The 20,853-nt window shown below is 42.4% G+C and overlaps 1 protein-coding gene across 1 annotated transcript in view; it reads left to right on the forward strand.

Annotated features, from left to right (window-relative positions):
- The window catches only part of FOXP4 (forkhead box P4), a 162,388-nt gene that overhangs the window by 102,081 nt on the left and 39,454 nt on the right, over positions 1-20,853 (forward strand). The window contains exons 4-8 of the mRNA XM_048497872.1: positions 1,745-1,867; positions 6,928-7,014; positions 14,172-14,319; positions 15,579-15,783; positions 17,939-18,043. Of these exons, the coding sequence (XP_048353829.1) occupies positions 1,745-1,867; positions 6,928-7,014; positions 14,172-14,319; positions 15,579-15,783; positions 17,939-18,043 (668 nt within the window). The remainder of the gene's footprint in view (positions 1-1,744; positions 1,868-6,927; positions 7,015-14,171; positions 14,320-15,578; positions 15,784-17,938; positions 18,044-20,853) is intronic.

Here is a 20,853-nt window from a genome sequence, read left to right on the forward strand (position 1 = left end):
TTGAGATCCCTAATGCTCTTTGCTGAGCTGCTATTGGCAGACTTCCTAGCTCAAAGATTTGGAGAAGTGGAGACTCATGGCAGCAATGCCATTTTTAACCTGTTGCACAGACATTCTCATTTGTTATGTGGGTATAACAGGAAAATGAAAGGGAAATTTAAGTCAAGGTGAAACTTATCAGATGAATGGTAGATAACTAATCAATATTTTGCAATTATACCTGCAGGAAAAGATAGCAGATTATTGATGCATGATTCACTGCAGTGACCTCATTTGAAAGAGAGACCTCCTTAGTTGCATTAGAGTTGGGATTATATACCTTGCCAAGAGTTTTCTGAGGGGGACTCATGAATATTGCAATGTCGTTCTTCTGGTCATCTCAGATAGAAATAAATCCTGTTCCATTTTAGTTTGAGAGAAAGCATTTTCTGTCAAAACAAATGCACCTAAAGCTGAGGGTTGATTCACACAGGCTACTCATCTCATAGTTGCAACTCCCGAACTATCTCATGGGGGTTCATTGAAAGCTGCTTGCTGTGAGGAGCAGTACAATTTTATGTAATACTTGCAAATGTAGAATGAACTGCTTTATACAAATATATGACTGGTGTTGAAGGATTCAGACAGTCAGTTTACTGGTAGCATTGTTTCTAGTGAGCAGAGCAGAAAAGTGGTCAGCTGCAAGCACATTGGTTATGTGAATCATCCCTGATTCTGTCTTCAAACAAGGATGTACTGAAATCCATGTGTATCTTCTAACCCACTTATGAGCCCCAGTGAATTAGAGTGACCCAGTTCTAAAGCTGTGCTTATTCTATTTTGACAGCAGTGCAGGACATGGCTATTACAATTTTCAGGGCTATTAGAACGTGTTCCATTTTTCTAGATTTGGTGAGTTTGCAATTTCAGGGTATAGACAGGAATGGATTTTCAGAGGCATGGAATTACCATTGCCCAGTGTATGCCTGTTTTGTTCTCTAGCTTTGCTACATTTTATAGAATTTCACACTGTAAAGAGAACACCAAACCTGATTCTCACTAGTGCAACCAGGACCGCCTCACTAGAAATGTGAACGGATACTGGGGGGTGGTGCTGATGACATCTTTTGGGGATCACTTACCCCTTATAGCTCCAGGAATTTTGAAAAAACATACTTTTTTTAGCATAGTAAAAATGATTGCATACTCTTGTATTCATGTAGTCCTTCGAAAAGAACTGTGTGAAAAGTATGTCAGCTCTTTGACAAGAATGAATGACCATTTCAAACTCACAATTTTGTGGGGTGGGAGAGCAGTATAAAAATGACAATGCAAAAGAAATTCTGTTGACAGTGCAAAAGAAAATATGGACTCTGATGACTGTTTCATTTTTGGCACTAAAGTCTGATTTTGTCCTAGGCATAGCTCAGTATTTGGTCAGTCTTACGTTTTGGGGTAAAAATGTGGTTGGGAGAAAGAATCTTATCTTCATTCTGAGGACTAGGGGAGATCTTTGTTCTGTTCCTTCAGTACACCTAAACATATAGTCTTCAGAGCACACACCCCTCCCTCTTGCCTTGAAGGAATGCTTCAGGCATACAAATTCATGTGCAAGTTGACTTACACACTTTTAGAATTGCACTATGGGAGCATAAATTGCAGATAGTCTGTTCAACAGGAGATATTCCCAAAATGGCAAATGATAGCTACTCCAGCAATTGATACATAATGTCATTCCCGTACTGCTCCTTTTCCCTCTCTCTAGGTCCCAGTGTCTGTTGCCATGATGTCTCCTCAGATGATCACACCACAGCAGATGCAACAGATCCTGTCTCCTCCCCAGCTTCAGGCACTTCTGCAGCAGCAGCAAGCAATTATGCTGCAACAGGTAAGGCTGTCTACCTTGGCGGCAGGCGTTTCATGGTGAGATTTCACAGGGCTGATCTTTGTGTCAGCATCTTTTGCGTGAGGGTGAAGTTTTTTCCTGTTTGTAAATTCTGAGGTAGGACTCTATTCTGATTTTTCACATTTGGGATACTGAGGCTGAGCCACAATAATTTGCCTAAGTGGTAGAGCCAGGATATGAGTCCTGGATTTTCAAATCCAATGTGTTTCACTTCATGAATTTATTCTTTCCCTTGTGCTAAACCTATGAATACTGTCAAGTTGTTTAGTTTCATCTTTGGGAAAATATAGCTCTTTACAAACCTGTAAATTATCTAGGAACAGAGTTGCCAACTCTGGGTTTGGAAATTCCTGGAGATTTGGGATGGAGCCTGGGGAGGGCGGTGTTTGGGGAAGGACCTCAGCAGGTATAATGCCATGAAGTTCACCTTCAAACTGTCGTTTCCCAACCTGCAGCCTGTAACCCTAGCTACATTTTTCATGGCACATGGTAACCTCGAAATGCATGTTTCCCAATTCATCTTTATTTTAAAGTATTCCCATAAAGAATTACTTTTTTAGTACAGCTTCAGATAATTGGGGGAGAGAGGGACAATATGTCTTCCCTTAACTAACAGTTTTTGATCTCATGATCCTGAACCCCTCCTCCACTCGTTCATAAAGCTGGGATTACATATTTGGATTGGGGGGGGGGGGAGCTCTTAACATTTTAGCAACTTGACTTGGATCTTTCACAAATCAAGCTTCTATTTGGCAGAAGGTGACTATGAAATGGTAAGAACAAAAGAGGAGATAATAAAACTCCCAAACAAAATGCAGTTGTTTGGACAAACATTTGCTCCAGGGAGGGGGAGAGAACATGAAAACGTACACTCCACACCCTTCAGTACCTGTTTACTTCCAACATACTGATAAGGAGTCAAGGTTGGCCTCAGGGAAAGAACAAAAGGTAAACACTAACTTGGGTGGGGTCCTTCCTTCTCAGAGTCTTTCTGGAGCCTGTTAGAGAAACACGTTTGACTGCAACTTAAACAGCCTAGGCTGGAATAGCTGGCATTCTCCACAAGAAGAAAACCAAACATCACACCTCTCACCTCTTGACCCAATGTACTCAGAATACCATACAGAGACCTGGCTTTGATTGGCTTTTGGGTAAACAAGGAGTTTTTCCAAACCTGTTCAGCAGACATAAAGAGAGAGGTTTCTGCTGTCAGCACTGTCAACTACAAGCTGATAAGGACTTTCCCAGAATGCCCAGGGACATTCCTTAGGAGCCAGCTTTTTTCCTAACTTTGTAGAAGTCTGTGCTGACCTCTTCTGTGGTGCTGGCCCCCTCCTGTGGAAAAATCAATCTGTAGATCATTGGATTTGGAAGCATAAGGAATTGGAAATGACATTCCCTTGCAAATCTACTGTAATCTTACTTGGTAGATAGTGAACAGTTTCCTTTATCCAGGAATTTAGAGTTTTGAGTGTCCTGGGCTGTAAACAATCACATGACTGTTTTTTGGGGGGTGAGATGTTGAGCAAAAGTATTTTCTTCAGGTTCCATAGAAATCAGTTGTGGTGAACCAGTTAAAGGTTGTGCAGTCATTTTCAAAGTTGCTTCATCATGGATATTTTGCTCCGGTTTGGTGTTCAAACTGCAGCAATGTCATTCCTTTCTTGAGTTCTCACTGCTTGGTTCTGATCTCTCCCAAACCTGATTTAATGTAACCTGTTGGGAAAAGTTACTGTACAGACATTATTGTACATGGTGTGGACAAGAGCCTCTCCCTACCCAAGGCTTTTGGGGGGCTCTTTAAAAAATCAGTATGCAATAGTGATAGAGCAATAACATTTTTCTAAAAACTCTGAAAAAGTCCTTTGGTGGTGTTTGGGGGCATAGTAAGTTAAGCAAACTTCCAGAAGAACTGCTGTGTAAAAGCTATGTTATGGCAGCTAATGCCCATAATGCATTCACAGCAGCAGTACATGTACAGTCATTGCCTTGTGGAAAAACTTCCGAGGTAGAGTGCAAGATAATGCACACTCTTCTAGAAGCTAAAAGATACAAAGTGTAGTGGCATCTTAGGGAACAGCTGAATTGTGACATGGGCAACAATCAGTGTCACTGAATGTGTGGAGTGGAATAAGGATGCTTTCACATACCCCTCTAAGGAGTAAATAACATATTACATAGATGCTGCTTCTCCCTTGCAAAACTCTGTTCACCTACCAGTCACTTTCCTCCTGCAACTTCTCTCTGGCATCTGTCAAGGCTTCATTGCAGACAGCTGCAAGAAGAGTATCGTTTACCTGACAAGCTTTTGCTTAACTCTTTACCCCCATCCTAAGCATGGCCACACTCTGTGTTGTCTTCCCCCATTGTGCTCTTAAGGAGCTTCTAGAGTCATTACATGCCAAAAGCAAATTTAGCTGCACCACTAAACGTTAATACACTGCACAATCAACTAACAGACATTTTGCAGACATACTGGAATGGGCCTTCCAAAATCTCTGTTTTGAACCTAGGAAAAGACTAAACTGTGCATATTCTGCACTATACCAGCTAGTCTCTGGCAACAACCCAACTAAAAAAAAGGACACATTCCTCATTTCTTTTCCCATTTCCCTTATTCCAGTTAGCTCTAGTGATAGGCAGGAGGTTATAGGGTCTCATGTAATTCAAGATGGTAGTGAGTCATATTGCTCAGTTCTGGGAATGTTCTTTTTGATTGTCTTGATTTGTTTACATATATTTGCCACACCCTCTAGAAAAACATTATATTTGGCTGTTGTTTTTCCTGCAAGAATCTTCTGACCAAGGAATAAGCAGTTTCTTTCTAAGTTTCTTTCTTGCTTCTTCTATAAAACTGCTTCTCCTATAAAGCAAAGGTTTTCTTTGTCTCAGGTTAAGCAGATAAGTGACTCAAAAACTCTTCCAATGTTACTGTTCTGCAAATGATGATTTAATATGGATGTTTAAAGAACATCTAACTGTGGATTCTCCAGGTGCAAGGAGATAAAGAAAGCAGAATGTAGTTCAGAGTCCAATAGTTTGCTTCTGCGAAGATTTCAGGCATTCCAATGATTTGAAAGTTCTCATCCCCAGATTAGGGTGAACTACTAAAGAAGTTGAGGAGGGTGTAGTGGTTATAGCTTCTGAGTGCTAAAGTGATACTATGATTAGTGTGACATGTATGTACCGGGGGAGTCCCAGTGATGTAGGTATAGATTTTTTATGGGGGGGTTTGGGGGCGGGGCCATGCCTCCCCAAGCCCCACCCCTGGCCTAAGTGCTTATAAAAGCAGCTCTCCGAGGCCAAGGACGGCAGACTCCCCTGCCCTGCCCGTCCCGCCCCCCGCTGGCTGGGCTCCTAGCTGGCAGCTGGCAGTCCCTTCTGCCCTCCCCTTCGGGCAGAGGCATAGCTAGGAAAAATAGAGCCCGGTGCAAAATCTGAGTTTTGTGCCCCCACCCCCATGGGCAGCCCCTGTGATGCTGGAATCCACCCCAAAACAGCATCACTTTCAATGATGTATAAACTAGGGAGCCCAGATTCTCCTTTAAAATCCACCTTAAAGGGAGAATCTGGGGTCCCCAGTTAAAACAACATTGAAAGTGATGCTGTTTGGGGGTGGATTCTCCCCCACCCTGAAACAGCATCACTTTCAATGTTTAAACTGGGGACCTCAGATTCTCCCTTTAAATCCATGCCGACCAGGGTGGATTTAAAAGGAGAATCTGGGGAAATTTGGGGGGTGCCTGCTGTCAGGGGTGCAATTGTTAGGCTAGCAGCACCAAAATTTCATGGGATGTTTAGGAGACTCTCCTGATGATACCACCCAGGTTTGGTGAAAGTTTGGTTCAGGGGGTCCAAAGTTATGGACCCTCAAAGGTGTAGCCCCCATCTTCTATTAGCTCCCATTGGAAACGATGGGGGATGGGGGCACCCCTTTTGGGAGTCCATAACTTTGGACCTCCTGAACCAAACCTCACCAAACCTGGATGGTATCATCAGGAGAGTCTTCCAACAAATCCCTGAAATGTAGGTGCTGCTAGCCCAGGGGTCTGCAACCTGTGGCTCTTCAGATGTTCATGAACTTCAATTTCCATCAGCTCCTGCCAGCATGGCCAATTGGCCATGCTGGCAGGGGCTGATGGGAATTGTAGTTCTGTGCTAGCCTAAAAACTGCACACTTAAAAAGTACAAAAAAAAACAAACGGGGGTGGAGCTTCGGGCATGTAATGGGTGGGTTTGAACCCAAGAACCCCCCCTTACCTACGTCCTTGAGGAGTCCTTCTTGTACAAGTCACTATCAGCCCTGTTCCCCTGTCACTATAATGGACATGTTAATGACTTCCTTCAAATGATGAAGAAAGTAAAGAATCTTCTTCCACAGACTCTCTCGTGTCTGTTTCTCTCTTCCTCTCCTTTTCAGTGGCTTCATGAGCCTGTTACATAGTGTTAGTGTATACTTTGCACATTTTTAGTACCTTGGGAGCAAGCCTAAGCAGGACTACTCAGAAGTAAATTTCATTTTATTCAGTGGAACACAGTGGCGTAACTACCACAGGGAGGGGTGGGGACAAACGCCCCAGGCAGGCCCTCGTTCGATCATGTGGGGGTGGAATATTGCCTCTTATGCCCTTCCCCCCTTGGCTGGCTCGGGCTCTGCCAGGCCATTCCTTCAGCCAGTGGAGGCTGCAGGAGTGGCCTAGCAGGGCCGCTGCAGGGCACCCCCCAGTCAGGCCCAGCAGAGACCACAATCGAGCGCCCCTCAGCCCCGCTGATTATAACTAAATGCTATCTCAAGAGGTACATGGATAATTCAAGAGTAAATAGAAGTGAGGCCCCCAATTCAGAATGGATCTTTGGCACAGGACAAAATGGGAGAGAGATGATCTTTTCTTCAGAACAATTTGCAGCCTACATCAGTGCTTTGAAACTGCTGTGTATGGTGGAGTGGTGCTAAATGTACAAGCGCCATGCAGGTTCTGGGATTTCTGAGAATTTAGATGTCTCATGTACTGTCTCTGTTCCTTCCTTCCACTTCTTCCTAGCTGCAGGAATACTACAAGAAGCAACAGGAGCAACTTCATCTGCAGCTACTGACTCAGCAGCAAGCTGGAAAGCAGCAAGCCAAAGAGGTGAGCTGGCCCTCATGTGAGGTTGCTCTCTGGGTATAGATATAAATGTATAGGAATAAATGGATGTGCTTTTAGCTTCTGTTTATTTTTTTGTTTAAAAAATCCATAATTTGAATTTGTTATTGCATTCCTTTGTTTTTATTATTTTTGAGATCAGTAGGACACATTTCTGCAATTTCTTGTTTTACATCTGATTTGCTTGCTATTTTTTTAATGATTTGACCATTCATTCAAGGAAAAAAGTAAGAAATAACTGTAGAAAGCAAACTAAGCAACACCTCCCAACCCCAAAAGAAAATTATTAGAATGGTAAAGGTAAAATAGTGGTAAAAGTAAAATAGCTTTAAAAAAGAGAGCCCCCCCACAAGCTCCAACAGCCAAACAAACCAATTGAACCACAACACAAGCAACACAACAACAAAAACAAAGACCCAAACAGAAGGAAACAACTGGCCTTACTAGACCTTTTGGGATCCTCCCACAACCCACCACCACATCCAAAGAATAAACTAAAAATAAAGTACTAAGAAAACTTCAAATAGTTTTAAAATGAACCAGTTCATTCAAATGAACCAGTTAATGATTGATGATCTTCCCCAGGCAGAGAGACAGGCTCCAGTGCAACTCTAATTGCAGCAGACCCACAGGCAGCAAATCTCCCATGGCTCAGAACAGCTGAAGCTAAGCTTAGAGTGCACACTCTAGAAATCTCTCACTGCAATGGAGTGTAGCTCCAGCCAGAACCTGTGTTAATGCTCTTCACCCACGGTCAGAAGAATTTGAAAGAAAACCAGCCATGAAACTACTCCTGTGACTGGGCAAAGAACAATACTCCCCCCCTCCGCCTCCCACCAATGTGCAATCTTATTTGCCACTGCCTCCCCTCCCCCCCTTCTCTGGGAAACTTACTAATGGGGAGGAACAAGGTTATTAGACACCAAATTTTAAAGCCAGTGCTACAAAACCACTACCCTACATCTGCCTATGAGAAATGCCTCATCCCCCCTCCCTCCTGTTGCTCTGGACACCAGTCCAAAAACAGAAAAACGGTAGTGCAATTGTAGACCCCTTTAACTGCTGCTATTTGGCATTTTCCCAAAAAACCATTTTTTATATTTTTCACCAGGATCAAAATAACTGGCTAGTGGGGAAGGGGGCGCTTGGCTGTGTAGTCAAATTTGACCGTGTAGTCAAATTCTATTGCGATAACTGTTAAATAATTTCTCAGAATGGCTTTGGCCTGGTGGTTGTGTAGTTTTTATATATGAGGGGGTAGCATCTACCATATAATGTTCAAGTTGCATCAGCTATGCTTTAGAGCACAGCAATTTGCTGATTCACAAATTATCTCTGTTATTGGTTAATTTTAGATTAACTGAGCAGCAAGGGGCCACATCTGGCTTGCCAATGTCTGATTACTTGTGGTTCAGTGTCAGACAACAATTGAGGAATTTCCATTCTGAACCAGTGAGTTCTGGGATAGCTTTGGAGAATTAATGTGTTGGATTACTTTGTTTGAAAATTGCTTTGCTATGTGGAATCTCTGTCATTCTTTGAGAAAATGCAGGTATGTGGACAAGTATCTGCTTGCTTGTTTGTTGATTTTGAGTTGATAGCCCACCCCTGAGCCAGTGCAGGAATTAATGCTATTAGAAAACAGATATATTTAAGGCACCTGTTTCACAAATGAGAACTTAAGGACTTTATTTTAATGAGTACATTCTTTGCCTAAAATCACAAAAGAGTTGGTCAAGCAAAGAGTCAGACCTAGAATTTCTACATCTGCTAATTATATCTTACTTCTATATAGTATCTTTTTCAACTCTGGAATGTTATTACTATACACCTAATTCATCTGTGCTTCCAGAGTGAAGGAAGGAGAGCTTTCATATAGAGTCTTGTTGCTGGCAGTTGCCCCAGTGCACCAGCTGATATTGCACAGTTAGTCTGGGAGGGGGGCAGCATACAAGGACCGGCCAGCAAGTAACCTAGGCAGTCAGATTAATGAAGTGCTCCTGTCAGTCCAGAGTGTCACGCTGAAACTCTTCTTGATGTGCTCATAAATCAAAGTGACGGTCCCTGTTACCCCAGTAGCTGCACCCGCTCAGCTGCGTCTAATGTAAACAGAGTGCAGACAAAATGCATTAAGGAACTCAAAACCCATCGCTAGGGAGAAGACCAGGGATCGAGGGAGTAAATGGTAAGGACAGGAAGAGGGAGGGATTTGGGAATTGCACCTGAACAGGAAACCTTCTGTATGTGCCTCTGAGAATGGATAAGATTGGAGAAGCCCAGTGGGCGCTAGTGACTGGCAGAGTAAGGCTTAGTAATTACTTTCTTTGTGTTTAAGATTTTTATCTGTGGGCAGATAAGCTTCATACTTCATTGGTTCTATCAAAAGTACACAGTGGATGACCTCCAAAGTGAAAGTGTCCAGAGAAACCCACAGACTCTGGCAGCAGCATGGCAGGGGAGGTTGAGAAACATCAGAAGGAAGCTTTATTGTTTTAGCTCCTGGTGATCAGAGAAAGATGATTCAGGAATGTGGTTTATTCAAGGTAGGTTGGAAGAAAGATTGAAGCACATCTGATGGACTGTGCAGTTTTACACACACAACACTCAGTGCTAGCTCTAGTAAACCAACAAAGTTCACAAATCTTTAAAGGTAACTAGACTTTTAACTGAATCCCTCTCCTAAACTAATAACGTTGATATATGAAGCATATGCTATCTTGCATTGCTTTACCTTGCATTCAGTACTTTTGTTTGCAGAGATTGCTAAACAGGCTGTTTTTCCCCCACTGGGTTTACTGCAAGTTAGCAATGACCCTTAATTTTGGTTTGGTGGATGATTTTCCGAAATCATTGAAACCTAGTGAGGTTGTAACTTCCCACTTGCTTTGGAATATTTGGGTAGTGGTTTGTCAACTGCAGATGTTTGAGCAGCCAAAAGCTTCCTTCACTTGTTGCAAGTAAAATTGCTTATCTAACTAGCTATAATATATTCAGACCTGTTCAATGTACCTTTTTTCCACTGGTGGATAATTATTTGTGCAATGAGAGTACTTAAGTTTCCAAGTTGTTACAGGAGTTTCTGTGCTGGTATGTTATCACTACAGTGTTGTGTGTGACATGTATTGAATTGATCCATTCTCTAAGGAGAGCTGATTAAAAAGGGCCCTCCGTCTCCACCACTTACTTGTATGACTTTTAGATATCAGAGTCCTTTCAGTTTCCCCTGATGTCTGAATGTCTCAGATGGGCATTCAATACTGTGATGTCCCTTTTCAGTGAAGCTTTAGAGAGGCAAGCTACTGTGCTGGTGAAACTGGTTTCACTTGTTGAGGTTACCCAGTGTTTCCATCTCTTTGCCTTCTGTGCTTCAGAATCGCAGAAGCTGCTACTGCAGCTGTTGCCTGCTATTACTTTGGGATGCTAGCACTCACAACCCAAGTAGATGAGAAAAGATACTGAATTGTTGAGTTATGAGATGAAAGCCACATGCCCCCGGGATTCTAATGACTTAATCCATTCCCAATTTCCTTCTGTTTTACAGCCTGGAAGCTGAGTGAATGGGGTAGTGTTTAACCACCCTGATGTAACAGGCAGAAACCTGTGCTTACAAGAAAGCCTACAGCAGGAGGGGGCAAAGCAGGCACTAGGTTGTGCAGCACTGCTAGTAGTCTATAACAAGGAAGAATTCTGGGGTACCCACCCTTCCCTGCAGGCCATTCAAAGTGCAGCTCTCACATCCATAAAAATGCTTTCACATGAATGACTAACCTTCTGTTACAGTTCTGTTTGCACTCTTGTCTGTAGAGGATGCCTCTTCCCAGTTGTAATGCCCTTTGGCTGATCCAGAGTCCCTGATGCTTCATTAGTCAAGATTTCTATCCAAATCCAAAATGATACCATCACACTTTTCAGTAATGTAGTCTATTCTTCACAGCGTCACCAGGCAAAAGATTAGGCCAAAGACAAAATTAAAGTTTGGGCTCTGAATCTGTCCCATGTTATTTCTGCTAGTTTTCCCTGCTCTGAAGCCCCCTACAAAGCCCCCTACAAATTTCTCTCTGCCTCTTCAGCTTACCTAAGTATGTGCACGCTACCTACTCAGTGGATTGAGAAAGATGCACTTCTGCTTAGGCTTGCACTGACAGTCTCACAGTGACAGTGTAAGGAAAAGATAGGATCAAAAATGTTATGGTGGGGAAGGTGTGCAAATTAACTTTTTGTTGTTAAAGAATTTCAGCATTGCTGGCAAAACTTAAATAAAATCAGGAATTGTATCTGTCTTGCTTTTCATATAGTAAGGCCTCCTAATTAATTAAGCTATGTTTTTGTAATAGCTGGAACGATGGAGATCCTGACTTCAGAAAGGGGGAACTTAGCAGAAGGAGTAGTAGGTACAAAATTGTACCTGCGCCTCCTTGGCTTCTTATCCTAGGGCTGATCAAACCCTTCTGAAGGGCACTAGGCCTGTGGCTTCCTGATATAGCAGTGAACAGATGAAGGGTCCCAGACTAGAATCCATTAACTGAAATGAAGGCTTATTGAAAGCATTTATGCAACCTAATCCGTGGTGGGATTCAGCAGGTTTGCACCACTTCGGCAAAACCAGTTGTTAAAATGGTGCTCGTAAACAGCCAGTTGTTAAATTATTTGAATCCCACCAGTGAACCTAAGCCTATCTCATTCACACTCATCCTGAGGTTCAGTTGATGATATACAGCGGCTGCTTTAGCAGGAGAGCTCCACTGATGGTACAAGGTAGAATTCTGCCCTGCCCATCTCTGGTCCCCTCCTTTGTAGGAGGTGTCTTGGTGCCTCTGGCCACTTTTTGCTTGTTCTTCCCTTCTCTTGCCCTTCCTTCTTACTCTCTAAAATGTGGGTGCACTCAGTACTCACTCAGTCCTTGTTGACATCTTTGTAGCCTTTTTGCTATTCTCATTGGCTCGGCCTGTCTTTGGCTATTTTAGGGTTGTCTCATCTTGCAACAGCAGTTGGGTAGGGGTGAATGAAGAGGCTGACTACACAGAGGCGTTCAAGCATGTACAAGATGTATCAGCATGGCACTGAAAAGTAGGGGTTCCAGCCTTGGGGATCCTGTGGAATAGCAGCTCCTCTCCTCGGCAGAGATCAGTTCCTGTGCCAACCATGGATGCTCTGGAGGGTGGACACAATGGTATTGTTCCCCACTGAATTCCCTGTCCTTCCCAGGCTTCATCCCCAAATCTCTATGAGTTTCCCAACCTGGATCTAGCCACCCTACACCTCAGTCTCCTGCCAATGGCTACGGAAGCCTGGCAACTGTACTAGACAGTCTGTTTAAGGACTGAGTGGGGTGGAGAGCCTAGATCTTTGGCTTAAATGTTACACACACACATTTGCTCTCTCCTTGCCCCCCACATGCACTTGCTGACATTCTCTATCTTCAAACATAGTTTAGGAAATTAGCATCGTTAAAGTTGCTGAGTACAGAAAATAGTTCAAAAACAGTTACAGTTTGCAAAATTAACTGTTTTCTATGTCCTGCTTAGGAACAAACATATATGTATTCAATTAACCATTTGACAGGGCATAAAACATTAGAACCAGTGTTAGACATGAAATCCATATTCTGTGTTTAACAAGAGCTTGGGTGGTATTGAAGTTCAAGCATTGGCAACAGTGGGGTGAAGTGTAACTGTATGGTGAAGTATAACTGTGACAGGCAGACAAAGGTGACAGTAGAACAGTGAAAACAACACAGGACCAATGCATGCAGCACCAGTAACACTGGCACCAATTAGAGTGGTACCCAGAAGCAACCAATCACACCTGAGTAGTGGAAAAGCAAGAGTTAAGATTTTGGGTAAGGTTTACCTCAGTTTGCGCTTTTCTTTAAAATAAGCTTTATTCTTGTTTCTTTAGAAAGTCAACCATCTTGTCCCTATCTGGTTACCTCAAACTACATTTAGCAGCCAGTGTCTTGGATAGGTTGTATTACCAGGCACAGGTTTCATCCCTGAACTTTCTGTTCCCTCTGAAAAACCCCAGTGCCAATGAGACAGCTGGGAAAATTGTGATGGAAAATCCTTTGAGGTGGTGGAGGTGGTTTCTAGTCCCAGAAAACTATTTCAAGAGGCATAATGCCACAGTCAGATAAATAAAATATTTATGTACTCCTGCCTCCTATTAGCTCAATTTCAAATATATTAAATAAATAAAATAATACACAAGTATTTTGTTTCTACTTTTTAAAGCACTAGAACAGCTCTTTAAAAAGCAAGTGCGCAAATCATCAGCACTGTTTTTTCCTTAGTCTCATTTATTCATTCAGAAGTCTCTTCTGACTAATTCTCTCTTGTAATCCTTGTGCTTTCCTCTTCAGGTACTTACTCAGCTCTTTAAAAACACCCTGTCGGTTTTGAAGCTGTTTGGGAGAGAGGGAATGTGTGGTGCCAAACACTGTACATTCACAGTCTGCGTGAAATCATATGGAAGTTCACATACCAGCACAAATTCACTGTAGCCTTGCAGTGATCAGTGGCATAGTGCCCTTGGGGCATGCGGATTCCATGTAGCTATTGCATTCTATTTCTGGCTTCGTGACAGATTTCTCATGTACTGTGCTGTGGGCCATTGACTTAAAATGTATATTTTTTCCCATTGAAATCAATGGACCATGTTTTGTTGGAATCAGTGGGATGGTTGCTCATGGATACCATTGGGTCCATGTTTTAGGTTGTTGTGAGCAGGAATACTGTTCTAGACTGTCTCCTGTTCTGATCCAGAAAAGCTTATTTTCTGATGTCCTGGTCCATGTAGGTAAAGCTGAGAGACTGGCATTCTGTATCTCTGCTCAGTTCAAAAGCACAGACTTTGTGGATATCCTTGTCTGACAAAGACACTCAGCATTTTCAGTGCTCTGCCAAGCAGGCTCGCTCCCTTCTCCCCCACCCCTTTCATTCTATTTCTCTGATAGATCAAAGGCTCTTCGTTATATGCTGTGTGGCCACTGAGGACAAGAGATCAGGACTGTGAGCCGTGCTGGCTGCAAGCAAGGCTAAAACTGGGATTGGGCTGCTTATGCGAGACCCTAGAGAATCCCGGAAGGCCTGTGCTACAGGGCTGAAAATAATGTGTTTTGATTTTTTCCTTTTGTCTTCCAGCAGCCATTAGGGAATAAGCAGCTGGCATTCCAACAACAGCTACTGCAGATGCAGCAGCTGCAGCAACAGCACCTGTTAAACCTCCAACGACAAGGGCTGGTCAGTTTACAGCCAGGACAAGGCACCGTTCCTCTGCAGACCCTTCCACAAGGTAATATGTGTAAGCTTTCTTGCTCTTTAAAGTGTTGTCGGACATATCCCATTTACCCAGACCAGCAATTAACATAGCTGGTTGGCTGGCTGTTAATTTTAAAGGCTGGATGTTTGCAATGCGCTTTGGGCCTAACATTTGGCATGCTTTTGCTTTGAACAGATATCAGCAAACCAATATTGGATCAGGATTTAATGTACCTAAGCTAGCTCCCATTCAAGGAATGTTTCGGAGCTGTGTTGTTGATGTTAATACAATAGTTCTAGTGCTTAATATTTTAAATTTAAATTGCAACACAGTAATTAACTTTCTGCAGAATCTTCCATGTGGTGATGCTTCTTGATGTGGAGGTAGGGGTGAACATACAGAGTAGTTTTGCTGTAAGCAGATATTTCCCCCCCTATCTGCTAAAGAGTCTGTCTATGAGGAAAGGAGCAGATCCTAGGCTAATATACTTTGTTTAGTTCAGGTTCAATGGGGGAATCCTAAAACATTTGAAACATACTTTCTTGAATGGATCAATATAACCATTCTCTCTCTCTCTCTCTCTCTGTGTGTGTGTGTGTGTGTGTGTGTGTGTGTGTGTGTGTGTGTGTGTGTGTGTGTGTGTGTGTAAGAGAGAGAGAGAGAGAGAGAGAGAGAGAAATAGGGTTAGGGTGACTGGTTTCTCCCTCCACTCCTAACACAAACTTTGGTTTTCAGAGCAAGAGTATTTGAGTACTACTATACAGTAGCATAGATATGCAGGCATTTTGTTTTTAGATGAAAAGTAAGAAATAGCTCTGATATTCAGCTGTAACTTCAGTCTGGCTTCTGGATTCATTTTACCATTATAACCAATTCAGCCCATGCCCGTCCTGTAGGTGAAGGAATGGCAATTCAGATGTAGGGTGTATAAGAAATACCATAGCCCCTGAAGGATAGCTTAACAAATTAGTAATGCCTAAGAAATCCTCATTGGGCACTTTTGCATTGTAAATTTAGAACACACCACTGGACCATGGAGCTGTTCTGAAAGACTGAAGTCAGCTGATGCATGCCTTGTATCTAAGGACGATGTGAAGTCTTGGGAAATTCCACAATAAATAGTATTATGTAGTAGGCTAAAAAGTAACGTAAAATAGCCTCGCCACCCAACTAAAAATACTTTCATAGACTCATTGATACGTTTGGAGAATTTGTTTTTTCTAACATTTTTCTCTCCCTCCCACCCCGTTCTCTGCTTGTTTCTCCTGTTCTCTCCCCCAACATATATGAAGCTGTTTGTCCCTCAGACCTTCAACAGCTGTGGAAAGAGGTGACTGCTACTCAGCCTGTAGAAGATAGCATCAAGCAAGAGGGACTTGACCTGACCACCAACACCTCCAATTCTACCTCGTTTTTGGCCGCCAAGGCCTCTCCTCCAATTTCCCATCACCCTCTCTCCAATGGACAGAACGCCATGCTCACACAAAGGAGGGACAGGTAGGAGCTCAAAGGCCTTCATTCGGGTAATATAACTATGAGATGGATAATCTGAAGAGTTTATCTTGCAAGAATCTCTAAAGTCCATGGGATGAAGTACACATTGGTGACTGAGAGAGCATTATTGTCTGCTTTTGTCTCTTGTTCAGATCTGTGTTCATGCTGCAGTTTGACATAGTGCCAACTGTCTGGTGTGGGGTCAGGTTTGTAATTGTACCTGCTTCTGAGAAGTGAAGTTGTTTAAACTACAACTGGAAGAACTGAGAGTGGGGAGTTTGTTTCTTAAACTCAGACCTAGTAAACTGCAGCTTTAGTATAATTAATACGTTATGTGGAGCTTCACTCTCAGTTTGCAAGACGAGAGCAAAGCTGTTAACAAAAAGATGTTTTGTGGGTCATTAGGGTCGCCATAAATTGGAAGCAACTTAACTGCACTTAACACACACAGCATGCAGCCACTGGGAAATGGAACAAAGTACACACCTTTCTACATGCTTTAATAAAATGGCACAGTTTCTCCCCATTTTCTTAACACACTGGTGCAAACATACCTTTATTTCTTACTTTTCCTTTTTGTGGTGTAAGATTAGTGGTACTGATAAAATTCATAATTACTTGGCTCAGAGTATAAATTTGCATGTCTTGTAAAGGTTGCATGAAAAGAGTGTAAATTTTCTTGAAGTTCTGAGTCCTCATAATGTAATGAAGGAAGTACTTTGCGCTTTGAAAGTTTCTTTGAAAGTTTGTGGGCCTGCAATTAGTGCTTGAAAGTGCCTGAAAGCCATTTCCATGTAGGTTATTTTCCACTGGTTTGATGCTTTTGGGAAGTGGGGTGTTCCCTTCTTTCCTACAGTATAATGGTGCATTTATTCATCTCCTGGGGTTTCCTTGGTTTTCCCTGATCTTTCCCAAACCTGCTTTGCTCTGATGTTTTGAGAAAGATTGCAGCAAAGCCTGAGTGGCTGCCATTTGGGTTGAAAAGTTGGGTTTTTACCTGGCTCCACATACTTGGACATAATTTTCTCAGTGACCCTTTCCACCCCCTGCCATCAGGGTGTGTGTGTGTGTTTTTTTAAATGAGCCCTTGAATATTGTTCTATGGATTTAATGTTTCAACAGTGTGTGTAACAGGTTCTCCAAAGTCTTAAGATCTTGACAGCCCAGTACTTATGACAGAATAACCACAGTCTGGTTATCTTGTGGACTAGCAGAACCACCACAAAACATCTCATAGATCTAAACTGTAGAGATCCAAAGTACTGTACTGCATTGATTCTTCTAAAGGCAGTTTGAACTGCATGTCTGCCTAAGGATCTTCCATTGACCTTTTTGGGGGGTGGGGGAGTGGGGGGTGATTGTGCCAAGCAAATAAATTGGCAAAAGTTCTCTGGGCAAAGTGGATATGATGCCAGAGGCTTTAATAATTAAAATCACAACAAAATACAGAGTAGTTGGGATGTTTTGCAGTATCATAATTTCTTAGGCATTACACAACAATTTACAATGGATGGTTATGTCATCATCATAGCAAATCACATTTTGGTATAAAAACTGTGTTTTAGTTGTTAAAACTGCAAAGTTGAACTGGTTTATGTTAAAAAAAAACCACACCAAAAATCCCTTTCTGTAGATGGCATGTCCATAATGGTATGTTGAGTTAGCACTGAAAGATCTCAGATGTGATAATGAAGGTCATGAAAGCTAGTATTTGACTCTCCCCAAGCCACAAATGTAAAACAAATACCCAGTCGGGCATCCTCTGATATTTGCCTATTAAGGCCCTGCAAAGTATTGTCAAGAACCAATGTGCTGTAGAGGATTCTCTGATTACGGTAGTGTGATTTCATTTGCCATTCAATTGGGTTTTAGTTGGAGCATTGAAGAAAAGTGAATTGGTATGACGATCATTCTGCAGGTCTGTATTGGGAATTCTGGTTCTAGTATCTTGGGATCAAACAGCACCTACTAGTCATGCATCTGATTTGGGCGCCAGCATGAGGTCAGCTCAATGAGTGTAAAAGACATGGGTGATCTTAATGAACTTTTCTGAGTGTGCCCTTACAATCAACAAAGCAAATGGTTACCAATGTATTCTGCCTTGAATAGCTTGACTGTAATGCTTGTTATATCCTTTCCCTCTCCCTTTTTTTTGTAGCTCTTCTCACGAGGAGACTCCTGGCTCTCACCCTCTGTACGGACATGGAGAGTGTAAATGGCCTGGTTGTGAAACCCTCTGTGAGGACTTGGGACAGTTTGTCAAGTAGGTGGCATTTTTTTCTGGCCCTATCCCAACTTCCCTTACTTCATGCCTTCTCATATACTGTAACTTTTAAACTGCCAAAAAGGAAAAATCTGTTACAAGAGTTTTATGCTGAAAAAAAACCATAAGATCTTTTTGTTTCTATCTGTGCAGAGCTTTGAGGCATTTTTCCAAAACTGAAGAACAGTTATTTGGTAGGTTTGGGGGCATCTTGGTAGTTCAGAAAATAGATCTGATCTCTACAGAGCAGGTGACTGACAATTTTTGTCACCACCCTTTCCCTTGCCCCCAAAGACTGAGGTTGAGGCATCTGGCACAGTTACTTTTTAAAAATGGCCATGGCATTTGTGCCTTGGTTACCAATCTGTACAATACAGCTAGGTTCCCCTTGCATCCGTTGTGTTAGAAATGGCTCTCATAGGCCATTTATTGGAAGTTGAAGGCTATAAAGCTGCTGGACAGAGTATACTAGAAAAAGAGAGGTTGACTGGGACCCAGAGAAATAAAAAGGTATGTGGAGGAGAGAAGACAGACCAGTAAAGTTTAAGCTTGTCCATGTTAAAATGGGAAGGGGGGGGGGGTTGAAACTAGAGAGAAACAGATGGCAGCACGGCAGCCTGCTGACACTGCTTGTGGGCTCTGTCACTGACTGATTAACTCCGCTGTCTAAGAGCCCTCTGCTAGCGTCAGGGTCAAACAAATTGTTTTCACGCTTCGTCAGAGGTTTACTTAATTAGTTCATTTGCAATTAGATCTCTTTGTAGCCAAGATTTTTAGCAAAGACATCAGACGAAACTGACGGGTTTTCTTTTCTTGCCTGTTCATTTCCCCCCACCCTTCTGTGCTTTGCCACTACACATGTTCCTCCTCCTCCACATGCACGTGCACTTCACCTGACTTCACCTCCTCCATGCCTTTGAACAGAATGTTGTGAGGGTTGGAAATGACACTTGGAAAGGCTGGAGATGGGCAAGAAGCACAGCCCTGTATGCCTAATCTATGTGTTCACTTATATTGTGCAAAGTATTTAATTGAGTCCTACCCGACCCCACCTGCCATCTACTATGCAGTGGCAATTGTCACTAGCCAGTAGGTGCCAACTACACTGAGCTTGAGGTAGATGATTAAGAGACTTTCATGATCCTCAAAGCCAGTGGTGGGATCCAAACATTTTAATAACAGGTTCCGATGGTGGTGGGATTCAAACAGTGGCGCTGCCGCACACATGCACCTCCAGTCCCTATTGGGCAGGGAGGTTGCTTTAGTAACCCCTTCTCAGCACTCAGAAAAAATTAGTAACCACTTCTAGAGAAGTGGTGAGAACTGGTTGGATTCCACCTCTGCTCAACGCCCATCCTAATCTTTGCATGTGGATGAGCAAAGGTGAAAAGGAGGACTGTTACCATAAGCAACTTGACTAGTCCAAAAGGAGCCTTCTAGCATCAGTCAGATATACCTTGCTGTTGAAACTCCCTTGACAAAGCTTAAAATACTAAGGAACTTTTCTTATCAGTAACAGTAGGGATCTGAAAAAAAGTTTGGGGTGTTTTTTTTTATTTTGGGAAGGGCATAAATTCTGGTATTTCAGGTTATTTGGGTCCCCAATGCCATTTTCAGATTTGGATTTGGGTTTCCTTTCAGAATTCCTGTATTTTTCAGGTCCGTTATTCTCTATTGAAAATCTTTCCAGGGGGCTGGACTTGCTATTTTTCAAGCAAATGTCACTCAAATTGCAGGGAACATCCTACTTGTCTACTAATGACCCTTCCCCAAATTTCAAGGTCCAGTTCTATGGAGCCCCTGAACAAGGTGCCCCAGCTGTCCTATTCTTCTTCATTGTTTCCTGGGGGGGGGGGGGTTCCATGCTTTTACCAGGGCAAAAGAAGCCAACAGCCAAACACACAAGAGCAAGCAACCATTGGCCAAAAGCCTCTGAAATGGGACAGAATCAACATTAAACCAAAGAATCCCTGCAAAGCAAGGGTCAATGTGGTAAGCCCAACATAATCAATGTCACACTAGAGAATCTAAGGAAAACAAATTTAAGCAAGGCACACTGTTGCAAGACCAACAGAATCAATTTCAAACCACAGAATCCAAGCCAAACCAACTTGGCAAGTCACTACCAAGACACTGTCAAATGAAATAGAAATAGTCCTGAGAGCCTTAAAATGTTGCCCCTGAGTATTTCTGTATATTCCCAAATATTTCCAGATTTTTGGGGGAATCATTTACTGTATCCTATAAAATCCTGAATATCTTCTGGACTCTTGAGTGTGTGCATGTGTGTTAACTACTGTCAAGTTGCTTCCAACTTATAGCAACCCTATGAACTAATGACCTCCAAAACATTCCATCATTAACAGCCTTTCACAGGTCTTGCAAACTGAGGTCTGCGGCTTCCTTCATTGAATTAATAAATCGCATGTTGAGTCTCCTATTTTCCTAATGGCTTTAACTTTTACTAGCATTATTGTCTTTTCCAGTGACCCTTATCTTCTCATTATGTGACCAAAGGTCAACAACTTCAGTGAAGTAATTTTAGGAAGTTCAGGCTTGTTTCGATCTATAACCTACTTATTTGTCTTTTTGGCAGTCCGTGGTATTTATAAAACTCTTTTCCAACATCACAGTTTTCTTCAGTGTCCAACTTTCATAGACATATATACTTATAGGGAATACTATGGCATGGATTAAGTTGATCCTGTTCATCAGTGACACATCCATACACTTGAATATATACAAAAACCACCGATTATATTCAGACCAGAAATATCCAAACACACATCCTTAGTTAAAAGGTTTTGAAA

The sequence above is a fragment of the Sphaerodactylus townsendi genome, linkage group LG05 (assembly GCF_021028975.2).
Source record: "Sphaerodactylus townsendi isolate TG3544 linkage group LG05, MPM_Stown_v2.3, whole genome shotgun sequence".
NCBI lineage: Eukaryota > Metazoa > Chordata > Lepidosauria > Squamata > Sphaerodactylidae > Sphaerodactylus > Sphaerodactylus townsendi.